A 23,998-nucleotide genomic window follows, 5' to 3' on the forward strand; every position below is an offset into this window, starting at 1 on the left:
TATATTTTGTTCACTGAAAGATAACGGTTTAAAAAAGGGTTGCTGCTGTTCTCTCATCTGTTGCATTTTTGACTGCTCTGCAATGATCTTTCAGTTTCACTTGATGAAGGATTTTCTGACTTGTATTAAAAATATAAAACTGGAGAAAAAGAAAAAAATATCACAGTAAATATTATAAACAATAGTGAGTGCGTTCAAATCATACTGAGATATCGAAATACACATGAAAGTAAAGCACTGGTTGTAAACAATCGCATCTCACCTCCCATCGTCTGCTAATTAGCTTTCGGAAGATCTCGTGCTGCGTCCCGAAAGTCTACAGAGCAGTCTAAAAGTAGTTAGGCGTAAGCGTTCCTCCTGTATATTAGCTTTTTTCAATATGATTATTTGAAATTTTAAATTCTTGAAAACTTTCAATGATTTTAATTGAATTTTAAGGTCTTCAAAACATTTATTTCTACCAGAAAGAGTCTTCAAATGAAGTGAATAAACTAAAATATAGAAAATATTTCGCGCAGCTCTGTAGAAGAACCAGAAAGCGCCACCTATCAGACCGGAAGTGAAACATAATCCATGAAAATGAAAACAACAGTGAACAGAGTGTCATTGTCGAAATCTTAAGTTACTGAATGTTATTATGTTACTTGATTGTTAATTGAAAACCATGTTTTTCATTTGAGTCAACATAATGTCGAGTCAAATGTCTGCGATGCGATTCGCAGACTATTTCGTTGTGTGTGGACTGGATACAACGACGGGGTTAGAACCAGATCAGTTGGCAGGTGCTTGAAATTATTTAATCTTCTGAAAGTTTTATAGAGCAAGGATAAAATTGCAAATGTAACTATCCTTTAGAAAACAAAGAAAAGATGTCTTTTTACCCTGTCAAATTAAATCAGAGGACGAATACCGATTTAAACGGGTTTTTATGTTTCCAGTAAGCCTTGGTCCCAATATTTGTGTTGAGTTCATGTGTTATATGAGCTGAATTATGTATATATAATTTCATTATATATTTCATTTCCCATAGGAGATAACTTACAGTGTCCACCACTTGACCGTCCATTTAAATCAAAAGTATTACAACATGTTCCAGACAACGTTCCTTGGAATCCATTCGATAATGCAGCAGTCGGAATGGTATGAACATTTCACATCATTGTGTAACTCATGTTCAATTGAAATAAGGATAGATCCTGGAAATTATCTTTCGAACTCAAGGGTTTCTGATCCACTCTGCTACATAAACCTTTGACCAAACAGACTAAGTTTGACAGGGTTTACCAGAGTTTTTGAAATAAAAAAATATTCACTGGTCAAGTGGACCAGTGATTTAGTGAAATTTACCGGTCCACACAAATATTCACTGGTCCATCAGCATACACATATTCAAAAACAAAAAAAATGTTTTAATTCCAGTATAGGCCTTAAAAATCAATAGGGTCAAATATCCCCGGACTGAATTAACCAGGTGTGATATTTTTAGTGGATACCCAACATGGCTGCCTACCGCAGAAAACGAAGTTCTAAATGTTGTGGGGATAATGTTTAATTTAACAATAATGATTATGAACTCTTTATATTAAAGGTAAATAATGATTAGGTTGACATATGTTGTATCCCAAATAAAGCTACAATTAACATTTTTGTACAAATTGAATTAACTGATTGAACAAATACAGATACGACAGAAAAAAAAATCATGACTATCTGTCGTAAAAGCCCTTGAGTTTATTCTATCATACACACAGATCCAATCCTTTAGACTATCTCACAAATAAACTTAAAATTCACAGGTTAAGAGGTTAAAACTCCGGAATGGTCCAATTTTTTTTACCGGTCCTTTGGACCGGTTACATGAAGAAAATTACCGGACATTTGAAATATTTACCGGTTTTGCCGGTGGGACCGGTGGATTTCAAAAACTCTGGTTTACTTATACTATCACTCCATCTAGTGAGATTACACATTTTGAACTCTACTGACCTCTTCTATTGGCCAATTAGAGTAAATGAATTCAACAGGTAATTCAAGATAATATTGGAAGTCGGTAATAAATTCAAAATAACTCAACTAAAAAGTTGAGACAAACCTTTAACTTGACTATTTAATGATAAAGACATTATCCTTAGGACTATAACTTGCATGTTAACTTTTCTGTTTTCGATTTAGTTTCAGGTTAAATTAAACAATGATTTTGATAGGTTCATGCAAACTTGCACGAAGCCAATCGGAGAGCGCATTTCTAACCCCATCAGTCTTAGTCTATTCGTTCAAGGGTTTATGTGGAGCGGAGTTGATCAGAAACCCTTGACTTGGGAAGATGCCTGGAAATGAATGTTTCTTATTGAATGTATAATGTTGTCTACCAGTGTATTTCTCACAACATGAACCTTAATATAGAGTATAGCAGGTTATTTTAGCGGGGTGCTACTTTTGGCTTATTTTGGCATTTTGATGGTAGCCCACTAAAATTTTAATCGCTAAAATATTCAGTACTCTTCTTGGTGTTCATCCGCAAAGAGCTGAGACCTTGTGTCTGCTAAAATAAATAATGCCAAAATTATTGGCATACCTTTGGCCAGGAAAAATGCCAAATTTTACAGTAATTTTGTCTTTTGATATGCATATATGGTAAGTTTTACTAACCATCCTATTTCTATGATCTGGGCCATGTTTAAGATAATGGAAATAAATATGGTATTGTGATGAAGTGATCTACGCCTGAATTTAAATTTGTTTTTCAGCTCTGCATGCCACAAGGCCTCAGCTTTTGCACCCAGAGGGAATCAAAACGAGCAAGATTTCACTCCTTCTTGATAACGAAGGAAGATGGATCTCGAATATTTGGATCGGCCTTGACCTTTTTTGAAGAGGTCAGGGACAGAAAGATATGCGCTGCCATGCAGACCCTGCAACACATGTATCGAGCACAACCAGAAGAGGAAGTGGAGGAAGAGAACCAGTCAACTCTACAACTACGGCACAGTCCAAAAGTCACTAAACGATCTAGTCCCAGACAGAGCATAAAAGTCTTTGATTCACAAACTGACATGCTTTTTGTAACCAAATGTCTTTGTCTCATTACCCAGTATCCATTTGTTACAGCCCCTAGGGAATATCTAAAACAGCTGTATGAAGCCATAGAGAAACCATCTAAGTCACATCTGCCGTTAGAGAGTTATATTTATAACATTCTGACAGAGGTCCCTCTCCCACCCCCGGGACGAAGCATGAAGTTTTATGGTGTCTATAGGGCTGTGTTTACTCAGAGACCAAGTAAGTAAATATACAAGCATTAGAAAGTCTAACCATAAAAAAAAAAAAATTGTATATGATTAGTGAGAAATACGATTAATTTTCTTAAAATTGCATATATGAACGATATTATTGGGAATCACATTTCATATTGTGTCGAACTTATTATGGTATTATTTATTATTATATTATCTATAGAATGTCTTTTTAACTGAGTCACTTGCATGGCATCTATGGAATGTATATTAAAGAAATAAACATCACACCAGATACATGTACAGACTCTGTTAGAAGTACCTATTGATTTTTTAAAAATCCATGTTGTTTTTAAACAATAACTGTATCATTCCCATATTTGTACAGTTTCTATTACAACAATTACAAATGGTATGAATATATTTAGAAAATTGGTTAAGGCTAACTTCTAAATCAATATAATAGATTTTAACATTCAGCTGGGAATTGGTTTTATTAGCAGGCTATATGTATATTCTAAGGGCTCCTGATTCTGTGGGATATGTCTTTTAGAAGCATAGATATTTTTTATAGAAAGTTACCCCTAAAAATTGGCCATTTGCTTAAAAGTAGTTTGTACTACACATTGACGGAGAAATAAGTCATTGAAATTGGTTTAGTCAATTGTGATCACAAGTGCCATCTTTAAATTTATGCAAAAAAAAATTCCTCATTGTTAATTTATATAGTATTTTGTTTTTGTTTTTTTTTTTAAAGAGGTACAATTCATTCCCAACTTTCTTCCTTCCATGAAAATTACCAATTGAAAATTAGTACATACATGTACCATGTATAACTGTAGGAAATATAGCTTAAAATGTATATTACCACATACTTCTTGTTAATATTTTTTCTATTTTTCCTTGCAAAATTTTCCCTATTAAATATTTATTGACAAGATAACCTTTAATTAATTTAGTGTATTCAAGTAAACATTAAAGATTTATGCATGACTTACAATTGAGAAATCATGTTTTCACAAATTAACACTGTTAAATGAGATTAACTCATATTTGCTGCAAAAGTTCATATATATGCTATACATGTATGTCATATCGTATGTTCTGTTATGTTCACTAACCTTAATATTAATACTTATTTCTAACAAGTGGACTGGAGGGAGGTAAAAGGTAAAGCAGACTGTTGTATTATCTTGGTGTTTGATTTACCTCCCTTTTATAAATGAATATATACTATCCATGACAAAGGGGGATATTTGTGTATGAAATTATACTGAATGAAGTGCATGCTTTAAGAGTGCTACATGTAGCATTTCTGTATTATAGAAAGCCAAAGGTGCTTAAAGGCTTTAATGTATATTTGAGGGTAGTGGTTTACAAATCTATAAACATTCACAAATGTGTATATGTATGTGTGATTATCCTCAGGGTAATTATCTTCCTTTCTCTGATATTTAAAAATTATTTTATTTATATTTTATTCTTTATTTCAACATATGTATGTATCTCTGTTGTAAAACTTTATTTCTAAAGATAAGAAGGCAGCTCAAATGTTTGATCATGTTGATAAATAATTCTTTTTTTGTAATATTGCATTTTATGATTTCTGTAATAAATTTTAGTATTTATTTCATCATGCTCATATACTTGTAGCAATTTTCATGTTTTTACCCCAGTAAAGAATGTTGGGATTTAAAACTGCATTTTGATATACTTAATATGTGCTTTCTCTTTATCCTAATATATATATAGCTATTTATACACACTATTTATGTAAGACAGGGAAAGATTTTGCTGTATAGTACTGTGACGAAGCTGATCTTTGACTGATTTGATTGACAGGTGTGAGTGAGCTCCCTTTGTTTGACTTCTCTCTGTGGGACCTGTGTCGATACCTAGAAGTTAAAGATCTCATTCTACTCTTCACCAGCGTTCTCCTAGAGCATCAAATTCTTCTGTATTCATCTGGTAAGTTTATACCAATCAATCTATTAAATGATAAAAATACATCATCTAATTAATTATGCTCCCCTTCGAAGAAGGGAGGGCATATTGTTTTGCTGCTGTCTGTCTGTCGGTCGGTCTGTTGGTCCATTTAGTTTCCGTTCAGTTTCTTCATAACTGTTGCACATACTGAAATGAAATTTGGTATACAGGTATATCAGTTGAATATCTAGGTCAAGTTCTGTTTTGGGTACGATCGCACCATAATTGACAGAGTTATGCCCCTTGGACTTAGAAAAATTCCAATTATTTGCAGTTTCCGATCATTTTCTTTGGAGAGGTTGCACATTTTGAAATGGAACTTAGTATACAGATTAGTCAGATAAATATCTAAGTCGAGTTCTGTTTTGGGTATGATCGCACCATAATTGACAGAGTTATGCCCTTGGACTAAGAAAAATTCCATATTTTTGCAGTTTCTGTTCATTTTCTTTGGAGAGGTTGATTTAGTATATAGATTAGTCCGATGAATATCTAGGTCAAGTTCTGTTTTGGGTATGGTCGCACCATAATTGACAGAGTTATGTCCCTTGAACTTAGAAAAATTCCAATTATTTGCAGTTTCCATCATTTTCTTTTGAGAGGTTGCACATATTGAAATGGAATTTGGTATACAGATTATTACATGAATATCTAGGTCAGGTTCTGTTTTGGGTACAATCGCACCATTTTTGACAGAGTTATGCTCCTTGGAGTAAGAGAAATTCTTATTATTTGCAGTTTCCGTTCATTTTCTTTGCAGAGGTTGCACATATTGAAATGGAATTTAGTATACAGATTAGTCCAATAAAGATCTATGTCAAGTTCTGTTTTGGGTACGATCGCACCATAATTGACAGCGTTATATATGCCCCCTGGACTTAGAAAAATTCCATATTTTTGCAGTTTCCGTTCATTTTCTTTGGAGAGGTTGCACATATTGAAATGAAGTTTAGTATACAGATTAGTCAGATGAATATCTAGGTCAACTTCTGTTTTGGGTATGATCACACCCTAATTGATAGATTTATGCCCTTTTGGACTTAGAAAAATTCCAATTTGTGGGGGAGGGGGGCATAAGTGTTTTACAAACATCTCTTGTTGTTGGATATAGGTGAATATGGTTTTTTGAATGATGAGCAAGTAACTCAATTTTTTTCAGAACAGTTTTACCTAAAATTCCTAGTAACTCATAATGAATGGGTCAATATATTTATTCTCAAAGTAACAAAGATAATTTGTGAAAATCTTGTTAAGGGGAAAAGTTGTCTAATGATTTTCATGTCATCATAATATTTGTCCTGTACTCCATTCAAGTATCACACTGTTGCATACATTTTTCAATTACCCGGGTAATTGATAAACTTTCCTTTCATTATAAAAATTAAGTTTCTTTGTTTTCAGTAATTAATTTCTCATAAATGCATGCACATGCATTTAATTTTACTGTCTATAATCTGTTTATATTATTTATGAGATTTGAACAATAGTAACAAATTGTCTATATTTTAGACTACCACAGACTTATGACCTTGGCAGAGTGTATCAATGTACTAACCTTCCCTTTCACCTGGCAACATGTCTACGTCCCTATACTGCCTGCCTCTCTCACTCACTTTTTGGATGCCCCTGTACCGTTCATCATGGGATTACATCATGGCAGGGAAAAGAGATCTGAGCTAGCTCTGCCAAGCGAGGTAAACTAAAAGGATACTGTATACAGGGAAATTTTCGCCCCCGTTTAATTTTCGCCCCTTTCGCCCTAGTCTGGCGTGGGCGAATTTAAAACGGGGCGAATTCAAAGTAAACTGTATAGTATCTTAAACAAAAATCTTTTTGTCAAATTTAAAACGAGGCAAACTTGTTTTCAGATGTGAAAGTGCGAAAATAACACGGGGCGAAAATAACCCTGTATACAGTATCTAATCAATATTTAGTAGTGTTTAGTTTATTGTATTTTCTGGCTAGGTCAACATATTAAATGGAGGTAGAAAATATCAAATTAGGTATTAACTGTTAAAATGTATATTCAGGGAAATAGTTCACAGTGAAGTGTAACAAGGCAATGCTTTACTTAAAATTGTGATAATGAATACCATTCTTTGATTTTCCTACAGGCAAATATGTGTTTTGTGGACATTGATGAGAAGACTGTAGATGTACCAGAAGATTTACCTCCCTTTCCACACCACCAGGAACTCAAAGAGGAACTTGTAAGGGCAATCAATCTATACAAAGTTTCTCTGGGTAGAGATAGCAGCAAAACCCCCAGTCCCAAAAAGACTGGCAGCAACAAAGAAGAAACCTCCATAACCCGTAACGAAAGCTGGGTGGACATGCCAGAAAAAATGGAAATTTTAAAGCAGAGTGAAGCTTTTGCAAAAATATCAGCCATTGCAAAGAAAACTGGTGTGTGGACCTCCATCGAAGAATTTTCTGACAAGTCCGAAAAAGAAAAAGATGTAGAAGTGAAAGATTCCTCTTCCATGGGTCAAAGACAAATAGACCATTTGAAGTTCAACAACATGATCCGAGAGATATTTCTCAACCATTTCCTGCATTTATTCAGCTCCTATGAGAAATTTGTCATCCAGCCAACTCAGGACATGGACTCGTGGCTGACGAACCGAGAAATCATGCAGAATTTTGACAAGGCTGCCTTCCTAAGTGACCAGCCAGAGGGTTATCTCCCTTTCATGTCCTCGTTTACAGAGACCCAGATGTTTGCAACACTCATTGATAACAAGATTTTATCTCACTTCGAGGAGACGGAGCCTGGGTTGCGAGTGTTTGATTCCAGATTGAAGATCCTCAGGGAGAGATTAGGAGAACATATAACTCACACATACAGTCCTTGTACTACTATTGAAGATACAGGTTTGTACCTATAATACAAGTAGTTAAGTATATTGTTAGTTACAAAGTATCTTGGACTGGGAGAAATTTTATTTTTACATGCATGGAAAGATTGTTAATAGAGCATAAGGTTTTTGTGAATAAATCTGAATGCAAAGGAATCTTTAATTTTTTTTTTGTTTTTATTACTTTGAATTAAAATGCATGTAACTGTGTCATGGTTAAACAATGTAAGTATACTGATAATTGGAATCCCACATATAAAATATGGGCTCTTTATACAGGAGTAATTAGAAAGTGTTAATTAAATACATGTTGTAGAAAACATGCTGGAGAAGAGAGTGGTATACATTGATGTGGTCTCCCCGAAGCCTCACACCCTGGAAAACCTCACTAGTCCTGCTTCCATTGAGATGGGCTTCTTCCCCGAGATTCAAAAAGACGTCATGAATGTTCAGATTAGTCAACAGTCGTAAGTTTTATAAGCTGTTACATGTACATAATTAAGTTTACAGCAGCAAAATGAAGGATAATTTTCCTGTTTTCTCTAAGTTAGGTGGTGAATTGTATAATGTGCTTGAAAGTTTGTAATGATAGATTGCCATGAAAATTATGAAGATTTTTTTTTTTTCAAAGTGTTATGAATTTTCATTTCTATCAGATAACCATTAATTACCGGTAATCTTGGTATGCCTTTTAAAATTTGTTTTAAAAATGTTTACTTGTAGAAAGGTAAGTCCACATAAATAGGAATGGACAGCAGGCATCAGTGCTTTACTCATTCTGTTTAAAATTTGAGTACATGAACATTTCATGATATGCTATATGAATGTTTTTCAGAATAAAAAAGGAAGGTGCCATGTTGAGAAAGAGGGACAAAGCTTTTCAACATTCTGAACACATACAACTAACATCAGAACAGAGAGAGGTATATTTTTGATCTGTGCATCAAATCAGAATAAATTATTTAGGACATGCATGCATTTGTAGATTCTCTGTATTAAACATTCTGTCATTCTATTTTGCCACCTTTGAAGTTTTTTGTTTCTTCAATAATTACATTTTTGGTGAATATATTCCACAAATACATACTTAAAAATTGGAATATTTTTTTTACATTTTGAGTTTTATTCTGATACCAACTTTATCTATAGGATTTGCCTTAAACATACAAGATGTACATTTTTTTAATTTTTGGTGAAATACATATGTATCCTTTAAATTAAAATTGTTGCATGTATGATACTGTAGATTCCTAATTATACGCAAGAAATTAATTTCCGCGTAATTTCGCGAGAAGCGTCACTCGCGAAAAAACATTTCTCGCTTTTATTTTTATGGTGCCGAAGTCAATGTTAATTCTGTTGATCAACCGTAAAATTGCGAATTATAATTCTTGCGATTTGACGTTAAAGACCCAGTTCGCGATAAAAAGTACTTGCGAAAAATAAGGAATCTACAGTAGTTTTCTCAGTCTATACTTACATATTACAGAAATACATCCAAGATGCCAGATTGAAGCATGTAAGACAACCCAAACTGACCGACATGTCCGCTGCTGGAATGATGCAGACAAACTGGAAATTTGTAGAGACACTGCTCCAGGAAATCAAAAACAAGGTACAGTAGATATGTATGTGTGTTGGATATAAATACATGTAGATCATGATGGAATCGATATCAGCAGTAAATATTATTTAGGCATTAGAAAGTATAGAGCTTCTCTCATGGATATGATAAATTGTGATATTATATAAAATATTAGACAAGTACTTTCTTTTATTTATATAGATACATATGCATGTATATATACATGTTCATGAAGTGTTTAATTGTGCCATACCACATTAATGTAAACTAAGATAGTTTTCAATGAATTAACATACAAGATAAATAGTTTCACTATTGTAAAGTAACTGTATTCTTTTCACACAGACAAAGCGTATGCTGGTAGAGAAGATGGGACACGAGGCAATAGAACTAGGTCACGGGGACGCTAACATTAATGGTGTGGAGGAGAACACTATGATAGCCAGTCTGTGTGACATGTTGGAGAGAATCTGGTCCCACGGCCTGCAGTCCAAAAAGGTACGGACATTGTAAAGTACAGGAGGTACAGTAGAGCATGAACATAGAGCACATAGAGTGAAAATTTTGTGTTCTCAGTCTGATGCATGTTCATTGCATAAAAATCAAACTGGACATTTTATTGTTAATTTTTGATTAAAAGAAGTCAAACATATGCTTAATTTTTTCTTTAAAAAAAAATCCTGTTTTATTATTTAGAAGCATGGAAATTTGTATTTAAATCTTTGAATCTAGAAATCTTTTCAGATTATTGTATTTTAATCATCTATTCATGATAAAGCAGTTCAGAAATACATGTACTATGTATATGTGATCATGCAATTGCAAGTCACAGCAAGATTTCACAATTTTTTTCAGGGAAAATCTGCACTTTGGTCACACCTGTTAAATTACCTGGAGCTCCAAGACTGTAACTATGGTAACCAGTGCCTGGACAGCAATAGATTGGCCCCACCAGGTAATTCTACAGACAACTGTACATTTCATTAGATCAGACATTTATCTTCTGGTTGAAATAAGGGCCTTACCCTAATACATACATGTTAACCTATTGTGATGAAAAATAGGGAGATTCAGACCTCAAAAGCGGTAGCATTGCGCGCGTGTTGTTTAACGCTTGGATTATCAATATCTTTCAAACAAATGATGACATGGTTTAATCTAGATCTAAAACAAGTTCCTATCTTTCGTTATATAAATCAGATTTCCCGCGATGATCGAAAACGAAAGTAGAGATGTGCCAAATGGCTTGGTCAATCGAGTGATTTCTATTAACTTTATTGATAAAAGTTGTGAGCTTCTGTGCTTTTAAAGACGATGTCAAATGTTTTCATCTAATTCTTAAAAGCTGTATCTCCTTTTTCATGGCATGGATGTTGATTAATTTATCGTAACCAATGTAATCACAGTTCACTGGTAGTCTTGTGTTGTTGTCGTTGTCAAATCTTGAAATCTATGTTTCCCGCAATGATCGAAAACGAAAGTAGAGATGTGCCACATGACTTGGTCAATCGAGTGATTTCTATTGACTTTATTGATAAAGTTGTGAGCTTCTGTTCCCTCAAAGACGATGTCAAATGTTTTCATCTAATTCTTAAAAGCTGTATCTCCTTTTTCATGGCAGGGATGTTGATTAATTTATCGTAACCAATGTAATCACTGGTAGTCTTATGTTGTTGTCTCAAATCCGTGCTTGAAATCTATGTACAAAAAAGCGTTTGTATGATTCCGAGTCAAATCACGCGATATCTAGCGAGATTTTATGAGAGTGGCTTCAAAAATGGATACCCAAGCGAACCAAAAATACTCCACACGCAGCTTTTGTAGAAAAGCGGTAGATTTCTGAATTAAATCGGTAGGCGGGAGATGGAGTGAAAAGCGGTAGACTGCCGCCTAAATCGGGAGAGTTAACATGTATGCCTAATATAATGTAGAAATCTAATGGAAGTTCTAATATCCTTTTTGAAAAAATGCTCCATATACTGTAAAATCACATATTTTTGTGGGGTCAAATTTTCATGGTTTGAGAAGAAACTCTTTCTTCTTGGGCTTTGATTTTGTGGATGAAGAATTGTGGAGTAGTTATGTATGTAGCATTTTACATTTCATGGTGGACATGAATTTTTGGGACTCTTCATACTTCAAAAACAACGAAAAATAACCCCTCATGAAAATTTGTGGTTTTACAGTTCTACATAGAGTTACTCTACATCTGTTTATGTTAATTTCATCAAAATATTAAGGAGACTGATTTTATGTTTTAGTCCCACGTATACCTATACGTAAGAGAACAAAAGTAGACTTAACATCCATTAGGTCATTATACTTTTGTCTGTGCAGCAGTAAGTAATAGTTTTAAGGATTGTACATTTTTAATGTGTTACTGCTGCGTTCTTTTCAAACATTTTTTTCTATGATATTCAGTTCGTTATTGTATTTTTCCAATGCATTACAATTCTTTTATTTCTCCCTTGAAGTCATCGTACAATTTCCAGTTTTACAAACTTAAGCTAAAAACTGGAATATCGAAACATTTTTCCAACATCTCTCTCTAAAACAAACTAAATATCACCTAAATCAAGATATTGGCACATGTTTAACACTGATTTTATGCAAATGTTGCATGCAGCTATATTTTTACGCATTATTTTTTGGATTAACTTATTCTTGCTACTTTGGCTAGTTTTCTTAAAATGGTTTCACATTAATTTGTGGAGATACTTGCAAGTCAGTTTTGTAAACCAAAAGTGAAGAAATATTAAATATGAAAATAAGTCATGCTTTAGTATTATAACTATTCAAAAGAGGTGTTTTTCATTGAGAATTGTGATTTTAAAAACCCGAAATGTGACTGTGCATTTTCTTTTTGCTCTGAATGCATTTGGAGTGATTTACTTAGGGCTCTCAGTTGCAACTTTAACAAAAATTATAACATGTATGTACACTGTATGTATTTTCATATGATATATTCTTTAGTTTTCTATCAAGACCACTAAAAAAACGGAAGTTCATGATATATATATATATATATATATAAAATTAAGATTGAGAAAACCTTATAAAATCGGCGATTTTTGGTTTGTAAATATAAGAACCCTGATGATACAAGTATATATGAAGCTAAGCCTAGACAGGAATGTGCAGTTTGATGATTCAGAATTAATTAAATTGTGCATGTTTAGCATAATGATGATTTATTTTTTTTGTATCTTTCACTGTACAATAGAACACTGGAATCAGACATCAAGTAGGTTAACATTTTCTCCTCTTTTAGGCACTTTGTCAAATCATTCACTTAGATCCACTCCTATTTCTTTTCCTGTTTCTATTTTTTCTTCTGTTTTCCTAGGAAGACATGTTTCTGTTTTTGGTCTTGATCCCATAGCTTGGCATAAGGAGTGGAACATGTATTTCCAACCTTTAGGTTTGCACATAGCAATGTGATAAAGAAGGGGGAAGGGGTCATTGTAGTTCACTTGTAGCATTTGTTGTCACAGATATTTTGTGGAAAATAAGAGTAGGTTAGAAATAAATTTTCATTAGCATGTTTAATACTCCTCAAAATTTGACTTTCTAAACAAAATTGCATTTTGAAATTCAAAATTTTTAACTTGTTGAACAGCTAATAAAGTGATAAGACAAAGGGCTCCATAATAGTTCATTTGTACAGGTAAATGCAATGAGTATTAATGCACTTCTTATAAATCAGGGAAGAAATACTATTTATTTTAAGCAATTTTATTTCAGACCAATGAAATATTTTATTTACTTTCCAGAAAAAAAAACTCAGCGTGCACTTTCTTATTCTGATGTATATTTATTCTGATATATTTATAAGAATATATCAAACATACATCTATCTATATTTTCATCAGAAATGTGATCCTTTTTTTTTATCCCATTTCATTTCGTTACAGTAAATATATTGCACTTGTTTCCTGAATTTTCTTTTTTTGAAAATGATGTTGTATTTTTTTTTTAATGTAAGTGTTGCGTATTGTAATCAAAATTACAGGACTGTAGTGATTAAAGACAGAAGAAATCAGAAATGCAATTTTCTTCTGGAAATCTGATGAATTTACATTCAAGTTATGATATTGTTTCATTATAAAGAGTTAACATATGTATTAAAATCATTTATTTGTTGAAGAAGGATTTAAGAAAGGGACATCTAATATATTGGATTTTACAGAACAAAAAAAAATGCATTTTAATCAACCTAAATGAATTCACCAACATTGTTATTTCATGTTTCGCACAGTTTTAATAATTAACATTATTTCTTTAGCCTAACATCATTATTACTATTGTTAGATCTGACTGTGATGTCCCTGAGTCCAGAGGGCCTACAGGATCAGCCTAGTCACATAAAGACACACCGTCGTAAGGGAAGCACGGGGAGGATAGAGCTACCAACCCTCAACCCATTACCTAACTCCCTGGCTTATGACATGAGGTACAAGTGCATACATTTATTGTAAAACATGCTCAAAGCAAAGTGGCAGGGTTGGTCAATATTGATTTATTTCATACACAATTTACTATATCTGGTAAGTTTAAATTATATTTTTAAACTACAGGAAATTGCACTGCTGCAAGCATGAATATATTATAAGCACATATCATTACAGCCATCTTTTACTGTACTAGGAACAATATACTGTAAGTTTTCAAGTTACATGTAAGTAACTCAGGGAAGGTGATCTGAATTAGTATGTTTTATCAAATATCTTTTAATTATGGATTTGTGCACTGACTTGCACCGGAGAACCTTGCACATTGGCTATTTTCCTAAAATATTCCTATTCTAATAACAAATGTATTAGAAAGATCAAGCTCTGCTTCTCAATTTAAAAATGAAAGCTCCAACAAAAGTACAAAGGAGAAAAAATAAAGTATGATTGTTGTTTCAGAAAAGTTCAGCAGATGGTGGATATCAGAACAGATGTTGGGCATGCTCGAGCTTGGGTCAGACTTGCTCTTGAGAAAAAGATGCTGGCATCTCATCTCAGGGAGCTTCTGTCTGATGCAGATTTACTCAGGTATTTAATAAATCACTGGAACTTGACAATGTGTAAAATGTTGTAAAATTCCTATTTTATGTTTTGTATGTTTCCCGCTACATGCCAAAAAAAACCCCTAACAAATTACTACTTAAAGTCTGAGAGAAAAGAAAATCACTTTGAAAATGTGTTTTGTATGCTTGTTTATATACCACATACAACTACTTTTTGTACCCATTTTGAATACAGTTTTACTTTTTTGCATATTTTATTCTATAAAGATACATTCTGTATGAATTTTCAGGAACTTGTACAAGAGATATGCCTTCCTGCGATGTGAGGATGAGAGAGAGCAGTTTTTGTTTCATCTTCTTTCTCTGAATGCTGTAGATTACTTCTCATATACCAATTCTTTTCTCAACACAGGTATGCAATCAACACAACCATATGTGGATAGTGTATTAACATGTAACTCATGTTATTATTTAGAAAAAGATCAATTTTTGTACAAAGGAATACCTTGTACAGATGGTTAAACATTGTATTTAATCCCATTGTAGTAAAGTTATGATATTGGAAATTATAATACATGACTACAGTCATGTAGATGAAATCTTCAGGTATCAGTTTAGTTTCTTGTTTAGTTTTCGAGTATTGATATAACTTTTTACCTTGATATCCTTTTTGTTTGCAGTGGTGCCATACAAAGTGCTAATTTTTCCTAGTCCTAAATTTGGTTGTTCTACCACCAGTGCTAATCCATGGATCAGCTTTGCTGGCCAGCACGGTGAGACAGGGGTCGTAGAAATCCCTAAAGGTTGTCTGGAGTTTAATGTAGAGGTAAGGGGAAAAAAGGAAAAAAGAAGAAGAAAATGCTAAAATCAAATATTTCTAACATCTTATTCAGCATTAGAGGTTACTGTAAGCTTTAAATACGCCATGAATTTGCTAAAACTACTTGTTGCTAAAATTTAAACAAAACTGATCTATTAGGGCAAAACACTATATTTGCACCTAGCTAAAATTGCACTTATACAAAATAGAAAAATTATTTTTCAGTTAGTCCATGTATTTGAATTAATCATTAATTCATAAATTTCAGCACAAGAACCTAGGGATATTGACAACTCTCCGTATTGGACATGACAACTCTGGTCTCACCCCACGCTGGCTTGTGGAATATGTTCTAGTCAGAAATGAGTTAACAGGGCATCTTTACAAGTAAGAATATATAGTCAAAATAAGTTGTCTCAAACTCAGTGGGAAGAGTAAAGAAAAAAACTAAGATGTCCAAGAATGTATTGTAGATTTTGAGATAAAAAAGTGACTTCCCTTTGACTTTGACATTTCTATTGTTTTCAATATATCGATGATCAAGACGTCATGAAAGTTCAACTAGATTAAATTTAGCAACCTCTAAATTTTTAAAGAATGATTTTATTAATTTTGATTATCAGTTCCATTGGCATTTTTTTCTGGTAAAGTCTTTGAAAACTATTTTATTTAACTATACAAGCATCTCATAAATATTGACCTACATATAATTGTAATGGTAATTTCAGATTCCAATGTGGCAGATGGCTTGGTAAAATGGTGGATGATGGCAGTACAGAAAGATTATTAGTGGCCCAGCTTCTTCCTCAACACTCAGATACTTATGGTAAACAAACTTTTCCAATTTTCATTGACCATTTTCGGTGTACTTGAGTTACTTCAAAAACCTCAAAGATAAAAGTTGAGGCTCTGTCTAGAGAGGGAATTAAATCTTAACTTGTGCTGTAAATATTAACCAATTCATGTATAGTTGTATGTACCGTAATTTAGGTGAACTGAACTTTTTTTCAAGAAGATTTTTACCAATTTTTAAATTGCTGTGTAAATTATCCAGGCTTATTTATGTGCAATATATATCTCTGGAAAGATGATTTATTACAAGATAACACTAACTATAGAGTATCTCTCTTTCTCCAGATTTAGACTTGGCAGTTGCTTCCTCACCTACAAATAAAGGAATGTCCCCAAACTCACCCAAGAGGTCACCTGATCAAGGTACATTTGAATCTTTATTTCTTTCGTTAAGAATCATGAACATCCTCAAAAAGTTTTGCAGATTAAAGAAGATGATTTTAACAAATAGAGAAATGATTTGAAACATGTAATTAGGGAAATATAAACTGTTTGAAATTTTTATGTGAAATCTTATTTTATCTAGGATCTTTAAGAATTCCAGAGATTCAGGAGAGATTAGGGCATGCAGTTAATAATCTAGTCAAACACTTCTATAAACCAGAAAAAGAGGTCAGTATTCCTTACAGTTATTGAGGATTTTCAAATTAGGACAAAAATCAATTAATTACCCTTAGGATGGAATTGTTTTGAAAGTTTTAAGAGATTGTGTTTTAAAGGGGAATAACTCTGGAAAACAACATTTTTATGTAGAATTTTTATATGTACATTTGATTTCAATATGTATTAAAAAAAATTATATATGAAAGATATGATACACAGAAAATTTGTTTGGTCTCTAAAAGATTGTGTTTTAAAGGGGGATAACTCCGAAAGTTAACGTAATATTCCCATGAAATGTTAATACATGTACAATGCATATCAATACATATAAAAAATCTTTTGAATGAAAGATGATGTATATAGTCAACTAAAACGTCCTCTTATTGACAGAGGGGGAATTTGACCTACTTATTGTGTGGGGACCAGGGCTTGGTTCATTGTCTGGAGCTGGTATTCCAGTACGGATTCAGGTCATCAAGAATCTTTAGGAACAAATTCTTCATCTGGGACTACCTTGGTTAGTATAAGTGTTCATATGTTATGAATGAATATCTGTACAAATGAACATGTGCATATATTAAACAAGTCAGGATAAATAAAGTGCAAATTTTGTTGTTTTCTGAATAGATATGTACTCATATTTGAAAATGACATTTTTGTTGAAAAATTTCTGATATGGTAAGGTCATAACATTGAAGAAATAGCAATAAAGAGTATAAGTACCTAATCATTGTAACCATTGGTTTTTTTTCTATTTTTGTTGAGGACCTACTGGGTACTGTAAATCACTTTTTATTCATAGCAATAACCACAATTCATAAAAAATTTTGTCTGGCTCATAAAGAATTACCCAGTATTGAATATTTTGTGAAAATAAGGTGTTGCTAAAATTAAGTGAAGTACAGTTGTTGTTTTACTTAAAGCCCGAGATAATAAGCACCACCCTCAGATTTACCTGGTCTGTATCCCCCTGTCAATCAAATAAATTAAGGGCCATCATTGGGTACTTGAAATTGATTGACATTCAGCTACTAGCCCCTGTGTATATCTCCTTCACCTTGTTTGACACGCGTGGCCACCATAAAATTAACTTTCGGTCATCGGATGTTTACCGCTAAATCACTATCGTAATGAGGAAGCCATTTCGATACAAACAATTTTAACCTGATTATAATTGAGTATGATTATCTTTATTACAAACATTTCATTATAAAATGAAAATGATCTCATAATAGTGTTTCAATACAGCAAATCAAGATTGTGTATATTTTTTCTAATGAAAAGTGTATAGGCGACTGTTTTCAGTCGTAAAAAGATTCTTGTTTTGAGACGCGGCGAAAACATTACAGAGCATAAAGGAGAAAATAAGCTGGTAACATTTTTTGCATGTATTGGATAGCAATGTTGAAAACAAAATGCCTGGACCAGTATTTTAAGAATTTCTTTCTTTTCTCTTCCTTTTTTATAACCGAGCATTTCTTGCTACATGGGGTTGTTACCTCCGTTCAAGGTCACAGGTGTTAAAAATAGTTTCGAAAGAAATACGTAAGTTAGCAATAAATTAATATGTTGTTTTCAGTTGTTTAATTATAATCTGAATTTACTAAAAATACATACATATTTGTATGTAATTTTAACTTTACGAAACCATCATTATCGCGAATTTTTCACAATAAGATACAGAATATGTACATCTGCTAAAAATTGGACCACACGACTTAAACAAACAGGAAGTAACTGTTACTATTTGACGTGATCGAAGCTCTAATTGCTTATTATGAAGAGTTTAAGATTTTGAAAGGGACAGGCAAGGATGAGTACTTTACTTTTGAATTTTTACCTGTGTTTCATTATTTTTTTTTTTTAACAACGAACTCAAGCCATTGCTACTGTGACATACAATGTACTAAGGTACATACCGTAGATTTTTTAACAAAAGTCGACCGGTGAGATTTCTGCTTGTATGATATTAGATATAAGTCTGAAATTATGGAATTTATAATTATCATCAATTATTACTTATGATATTTTTTATTTACGGTGTCGAGATTTATTAATTTACTTAATGATGAACATAGGGCCAGCAAGCTGTACAGGTAATACTCATAGACTTCCTGTGTATACTGTTTGTGTATAGGGATTAGCGCTTCCCACGGTCTGCACGACCGTCAATGCCTCGGGGTGCCACGCATGTAAAATTTAGTCCCTCCCCTTACCTGAGAAAACCGTACGGTTAAAAATCTCGGCCTTTAAGCAAAAATTATGATGTTGCAAGAAATAATGTCTTGTTAACAACTCTTTCTTTTCTTTCAGTATTAGTATCATTATTCTGATTGTGTGATTTCAGAAAAGGTAAAGCAACATTTTGAGAGTGTGCTGACCGGTGAAGTGCGACAAGCCATCACAGATGGAGCTAAAGCCGGCTACTGGATTTACTGTAACTTCCTCAGTAAAATCAACAATGCCACAGAGTCTGTGGGAAAGGACGGCAAATTTCAGATATTTGTTTGTGTCGGTATAAGGTAAGCTTTAGATAAACAGTTAGTAATACATAGTTATTAAGAATGGAAATTACACAGTGGTAATATTATACAGTGATTGACTGGGTATGAGGGCAACATATGATTTGTTGGACCTGAAGGTGAAAATGTTGCCTGAGGACGCAGGCCAACGGCAACATTTTCACCTTCAGGTCCAACAAATCGTATGTTGCCCGAATCCCAGTCTATAACTGTTTTGTTTTACCCTTCAGTGCTCACTCAAAAATTTAATCAAAATACACTTTCTTATCAGTTACTTTATATTGAAAATTATGGCTTAATCAGTAAATATAAAACAATAGCTGAGAAAGAACACAATTAATTATATTTTTATTATATCACAAAAATTATTTATCATAAAAATATTCTTCCATTCTTCCTTACCTTGCTGGTAGCGACAACTCTTGCAGCTCTAACTTCGGCTATTTCCGTGACGCCAATATTCGAATGTTGATTAATTACTTGTGATGTAGCAGTGACGTTGCGGTCTAACAATTCTTATGTTAGACCGGCAGGCCAGTCAACAGTGAAATTGTTAGACCGATGTAATAAACATTTCTTTTGTTGGACTTTTATTAGTAACAAATATATAGAAAGCTTTTTAGCTCACCTCAACGAAGTTGGGGGAGCTTATGTAATACCCTCGGCGTCGGTGTCGGCGTCGGTGTCGGCGTCCCAGGTTAAGGTTAAGTTTTTTGGAGCAGTTTTCTTTTTAAGTACTTCTATGTCCTATATTGATTAGACATGCATGGAAGATGGTTCTAGTGTGTTTCATTGTACCAGTCAAAGTTTCAGATGCTGCAATTTCGGCAAAGGAATGACCAGGTTAATGTTTTTGGAGCAGGTTAACATTTTTGGTGCAGTTTTTGGTGCAGGTTTCATTTCCAAGTAACTATAAGCCCTATGTTGACTAAACTTGCATGGATGATACATCTAAGGATGCATACTACCAGGCTTGCTTCGGATGCTGAATCTGACCTACATTTTACGGTTGAGTGAACAGGTTAAAGTTTTTGGTGCAGGTTTCATTTCCAAGTAACTATAAGCCCTATGTTGACCAAACTTGCATTGATGATACATCTACGGATGCGTACTACCAGACTTGCTTCGGATGCTGAATCTGACCTACATTTTACGGTTGAGTGAACAGGTTAAAGTTTTTGGTGCAGGTTTCATTTCCAAGTAACTATAAGCCCTATGTTGACCAAACTTGCATGGATGATATATCTAAGGATGCATACTACCGGGCTTGCTTCGGATGCTGAATCTGACCTACATTTTCCAGTTGAATGAACAAGTTAAAGTTTTTGGTGCAGGTTTCATTTCCAAGTAATTATAAGCCCTATGTTGACCAAACTTGCATGGATGATACATCTAAGGATGCACACTACAGGGCTTGCTTCGGATGCTGAATCTGACTTACATTTTCTGGTTGAGTGAACAGGTTAAAGTTTTTGGTGCAGGTTTCATTTCCAAGTAACTATAAGCCCTATGTTGGCCAAACTAGCATGGATTATACATATAAGGATGTATACTACCAGGCTTGCTTCGGATGCTGTATCTGACCTACATTTTCCAGTTGAGTGAATAGGTTAAAGTTCATTTCCAAGTAACTATGAGTTCTTTAATGACCAAACTTGCGTGGATGATACATATAAGGATGCATACTACTGGGCTTGCTTCGGATGCTGAATCTGACCTACTTTTTGTTGATGAGTGAAAATGTTAGTTTTTGATGCATGTTTCATTTCCAATTAACTATGAGCCCTATAATGAGCAAACTTGCATGGATGATACATCTTAGGATGCACACTAATGGACTTGCTTCGGATGCTGAATTCGACATACATTTTCAGATAATAGACCAGGTAAAAGTTATGGGTGCAGGTCTATTACCAAAAAACTATAAGGCTTATATAACATTGTAAGTTTCAGATGCTGCAATTTCAGCAAAGGAATGACCAGGTTAATGTTTTTGGAGCAGGTTAACATTTTTGGTGCAGTTTTTGGTGCAGGTTTCATTTCCAAGTAACTATAAGCCCTATGTTGACTAAACTTGCATGGATGATACATCTAAGGATGCATACTACCAGGCTTGCTTCGGATGCTGAATCTGACCTACATTTTACGGTTGAGTGAACAGGTTAAAGTTTTTGGTGCAGGTTTCATTTCCAAGTAACTATAAGCCCTATGTTGACCAAACTTGCATTGATGATACATCTACGGATGCATACTACCAGACTTGCTTCGGATGCTGAATCTGACCTACATTTTACGGTTGAGTGAACAGGATAAAGTTATTGGTGCAGGTTTCATTTCCAAGTAACTATAAGCCCTATGTTGACCAAACTTGCATGGATGATATATCTAAGGATGCATACTACTGGGCTTGCTTCGGATGCTGAATCTGACCTACATTTTCCAGTTGAATGAACAAGTTAAAGTTTTTGATGCAGGTTTCATTTCCAAGTAATTATAAGCCCTATGTTGACCAAACTTGCATGGATGATACATCTAAGGATGCACACTACAGGGCTTGCTTCGGATGCTGAATCTGACCTACATTTTCTGGTTGAGTGAACAGGTTAAAGTTTTTGGTGCAGGTTTCATTTCCAAGTAACTATAAGCCCTATGTTGGCCAAACTAGCATGGATTATACATATAAGGATGTATACTACCAGGCTTGCTTCGGATGCTGTATCTGACCTACATTTTCCAGTTGAGTGAATAGGTTAAAGTTCATTTCCAAGTAACTATGAGTTCTTTAATGACCAAACTTGCGTGGATGATACATATAAGGATGCATACTACTGGGCTTGCTTCGGATGCTGAATCTGACCTACTTTTTGTTGATGAGTGAAAATGTTAGTTTTTGATGCATGTTTCATTTCCAATTAACTATGAGCCCTATAATGAGCAAACTTGCATGGATGATACATCTTGGGATGCACACTAATGGACTTGCTTCGGATGCTGAATTCGACATACATTTTCAGATAATAGACCAGGTAAAAGTTATGGGTGCAGGTCTATTACCAAAAAACTATAAGGCTTATATAACATTGTATTAACCAAACTTGCACAAATGTTGCATCAAGAGATGAAAACACTCAAATTTGCTTCAGATGCTGGATTTTAATTGCATTTTCATGAAGAAGAACTAGTTTCAATTTTTTATGTAGTTCTATTTCAAAATCAGATTAAAATTGCTTAAATATTTTCATTTTTGGAATGTACACTTCTTGTTGGTTAATTGTGTGACTTTGCCTTACTTAAAGACAACATTCGTTGAGGTGAGCTCTGTAATCTCTGATTACCTATGTTTAATATAAGGGTATAACAATCTCACTTATAGAGCAGGCGTCGGGGCTATAAAACTTAGACGAGCTCACTTTTGATCTCAGTCTCACTTTTCCACTATATATTCCTTTGGAAAAATTGAGACCGTGATCAAAAGTGAGCTCGTCTGAGTATTCTAGCCTCAGTGCCCATATATAAAGTGGTGTAAAATAGGTTTAGGTTCAAGTGCAGGGTTGTGGCCAACTCAACAAGAAGCTTTCCTGTGTTGACTTTGGTTTCCTTGTGGAAAATAAACCCATATCATATAGTCAGTTTTTAGAAGCTACAGTTTAAATTATCAAAGAATTTTCCTGAATGTAATTTTTTTCAGAGGGTTGACATTTGTATCAGTTAATTTGTATGACACGCCTCCTTTCAGGGATCATCTGTTGCAGAAGTTACTTCCCCTGATTGCCAACACCCCAGTGACGGCCCAGATGTATGAGGAGAACTCCTTTCTGAGGAATTACAGCCACATTAACTACTTAGTACACATACTCAGTACACTGGAGGAGTTCCAGATCACCCTAGAGTCCTCCCTCCTCCGCGGATTAGATATATGAGAAAGAAAATGGGGGAAGGGGGAAGGGGTAAAAAAGTTCTACCCACCAATATTTATACATCTTATATTCAAATTAGTTTTGAATTCCCATTAATTTCTTGCTAGGATTTACGACAGCAAAACCTGTGATTATTTTGTTTTATCTTTTTTTTTTCTTCCTTGTGTAATTTGTTCACATATTAGGATTTTTTCCTTTTTTGTTATAGCTCAAATTAAAACTAAGCATGACAGTCCTTTACCAGTTTAGTATGTCATATATTTTTTTTTCGTCCTTGCCATATATAGATTTTATATTTTCAATAGTAAAAAATATGCATGAAGTTTATTAATTTACAATATTTTTATTTGTAATGATATTGCTACCCAAGTAAGATGATTCAGTCTTTAATTGCATATACGATGTACATGTACCACACACATACAGAACCATGCACAATACTTATATAATGTATGGTTTCGTGTTACAGTGCATTGGCAACATGCATTTGGTAATATTTTAATAGTACTGTATTAAGAACTTGCAATAACACTGTCTCAGATTTTACTCCTTGGTGCAAAATTACATGTAATACTTATTAGTCAAATTACTGAATCTTTTCAGGTCTT

At 33.7% G+C, this 23,998-nt stretch overlaps 1 protein-coding gene across 1 annotated transcript; it reads left to right on the forward strand.

Annotated features, from left to right (window-relative positions):
* The first annotated feature begins 571 nt into the window (after positions 1-571).
* LOC134268665 (DENN domain-containing protein 5A-like) lies at positions 572-23,673 on the forward strand. The gene is made up of 22 exons (XM_062750914.1): positions 572-782; positions 1,031-1,140; positions 2,748-3,279; positions 5,076-5,201; positions 6,729-6,913; positions 7,334-8,093; positions 8,394-8,544; positions 8,913-9,000; positions 9,567-9,692; positions 10,008-10,160; positions 10,518-10,617; positions 13,974-14,115; positions 14,573-14,701; positions 14,967-15,088; positions 15,357-15,502; positions 15,765-15,883; positions 16,225-16,322; positions 16,634-16,711; positions 16,875-16,960; positions 17,342-17,468; positions 19,299-19,473; positions 23,210-23,673. The coding sequence occupies exons 1-22, from the start codon at positions 689-691 to the stop codon at positions 23,391-23,393; spliced, it is 3,831 nt and encodes a 1,276-aa protein (XP_062606898.1). The 5' UTR covers positions 572-688; the 3' UTR covers positions 23,394-23,673.
* Positions 23,674-23,998: the final 325 nt, after the last annotated feature.

Source organism: Saccostrea cucullata, unplaced genomic scaffold (assembly GCF_032062105.1).
Source record: "Saccostrea cucullata isolate Sc308-1 unplaced genomic scaffold, CSIRO_AGI_Scuc_v1 ctg9159, whole genome shotgun sequence".
NCBI lineage: Eukaryota > Metazoa > Mollusca > Bivalvia > Ostreida > Ostreidae > Saccostrea > Saccostrea cuccullata.

What these genes read in the sequence shown, in the direction of transcription:
- LOC134268665 (XM_062750914.1), top strand. Translation starts at nt 689, where the DNA reads ATGTCGAGTCAAATGTCTGCGATGCGATTCGCAGACTATTTCGTTGTG. An exon ending in GTCTGGAGTTTAATGTAGAG is followed by an intron (nt 15,503 to 15,764) that starts GTAAGGGGAAAA and finishes CATAAATTTCAG; the next exon opens with CACAAGAACCTAGGGATATT. An exon ending in TTAACAGGGCATCTTTACAA is followed by an intron (nt 15,884 to 16,224) that starts GTAAGAATATAT and finishes TGGTAATTTCAG; the next exon opens with ATTCCAATGTGGCAGATGGC.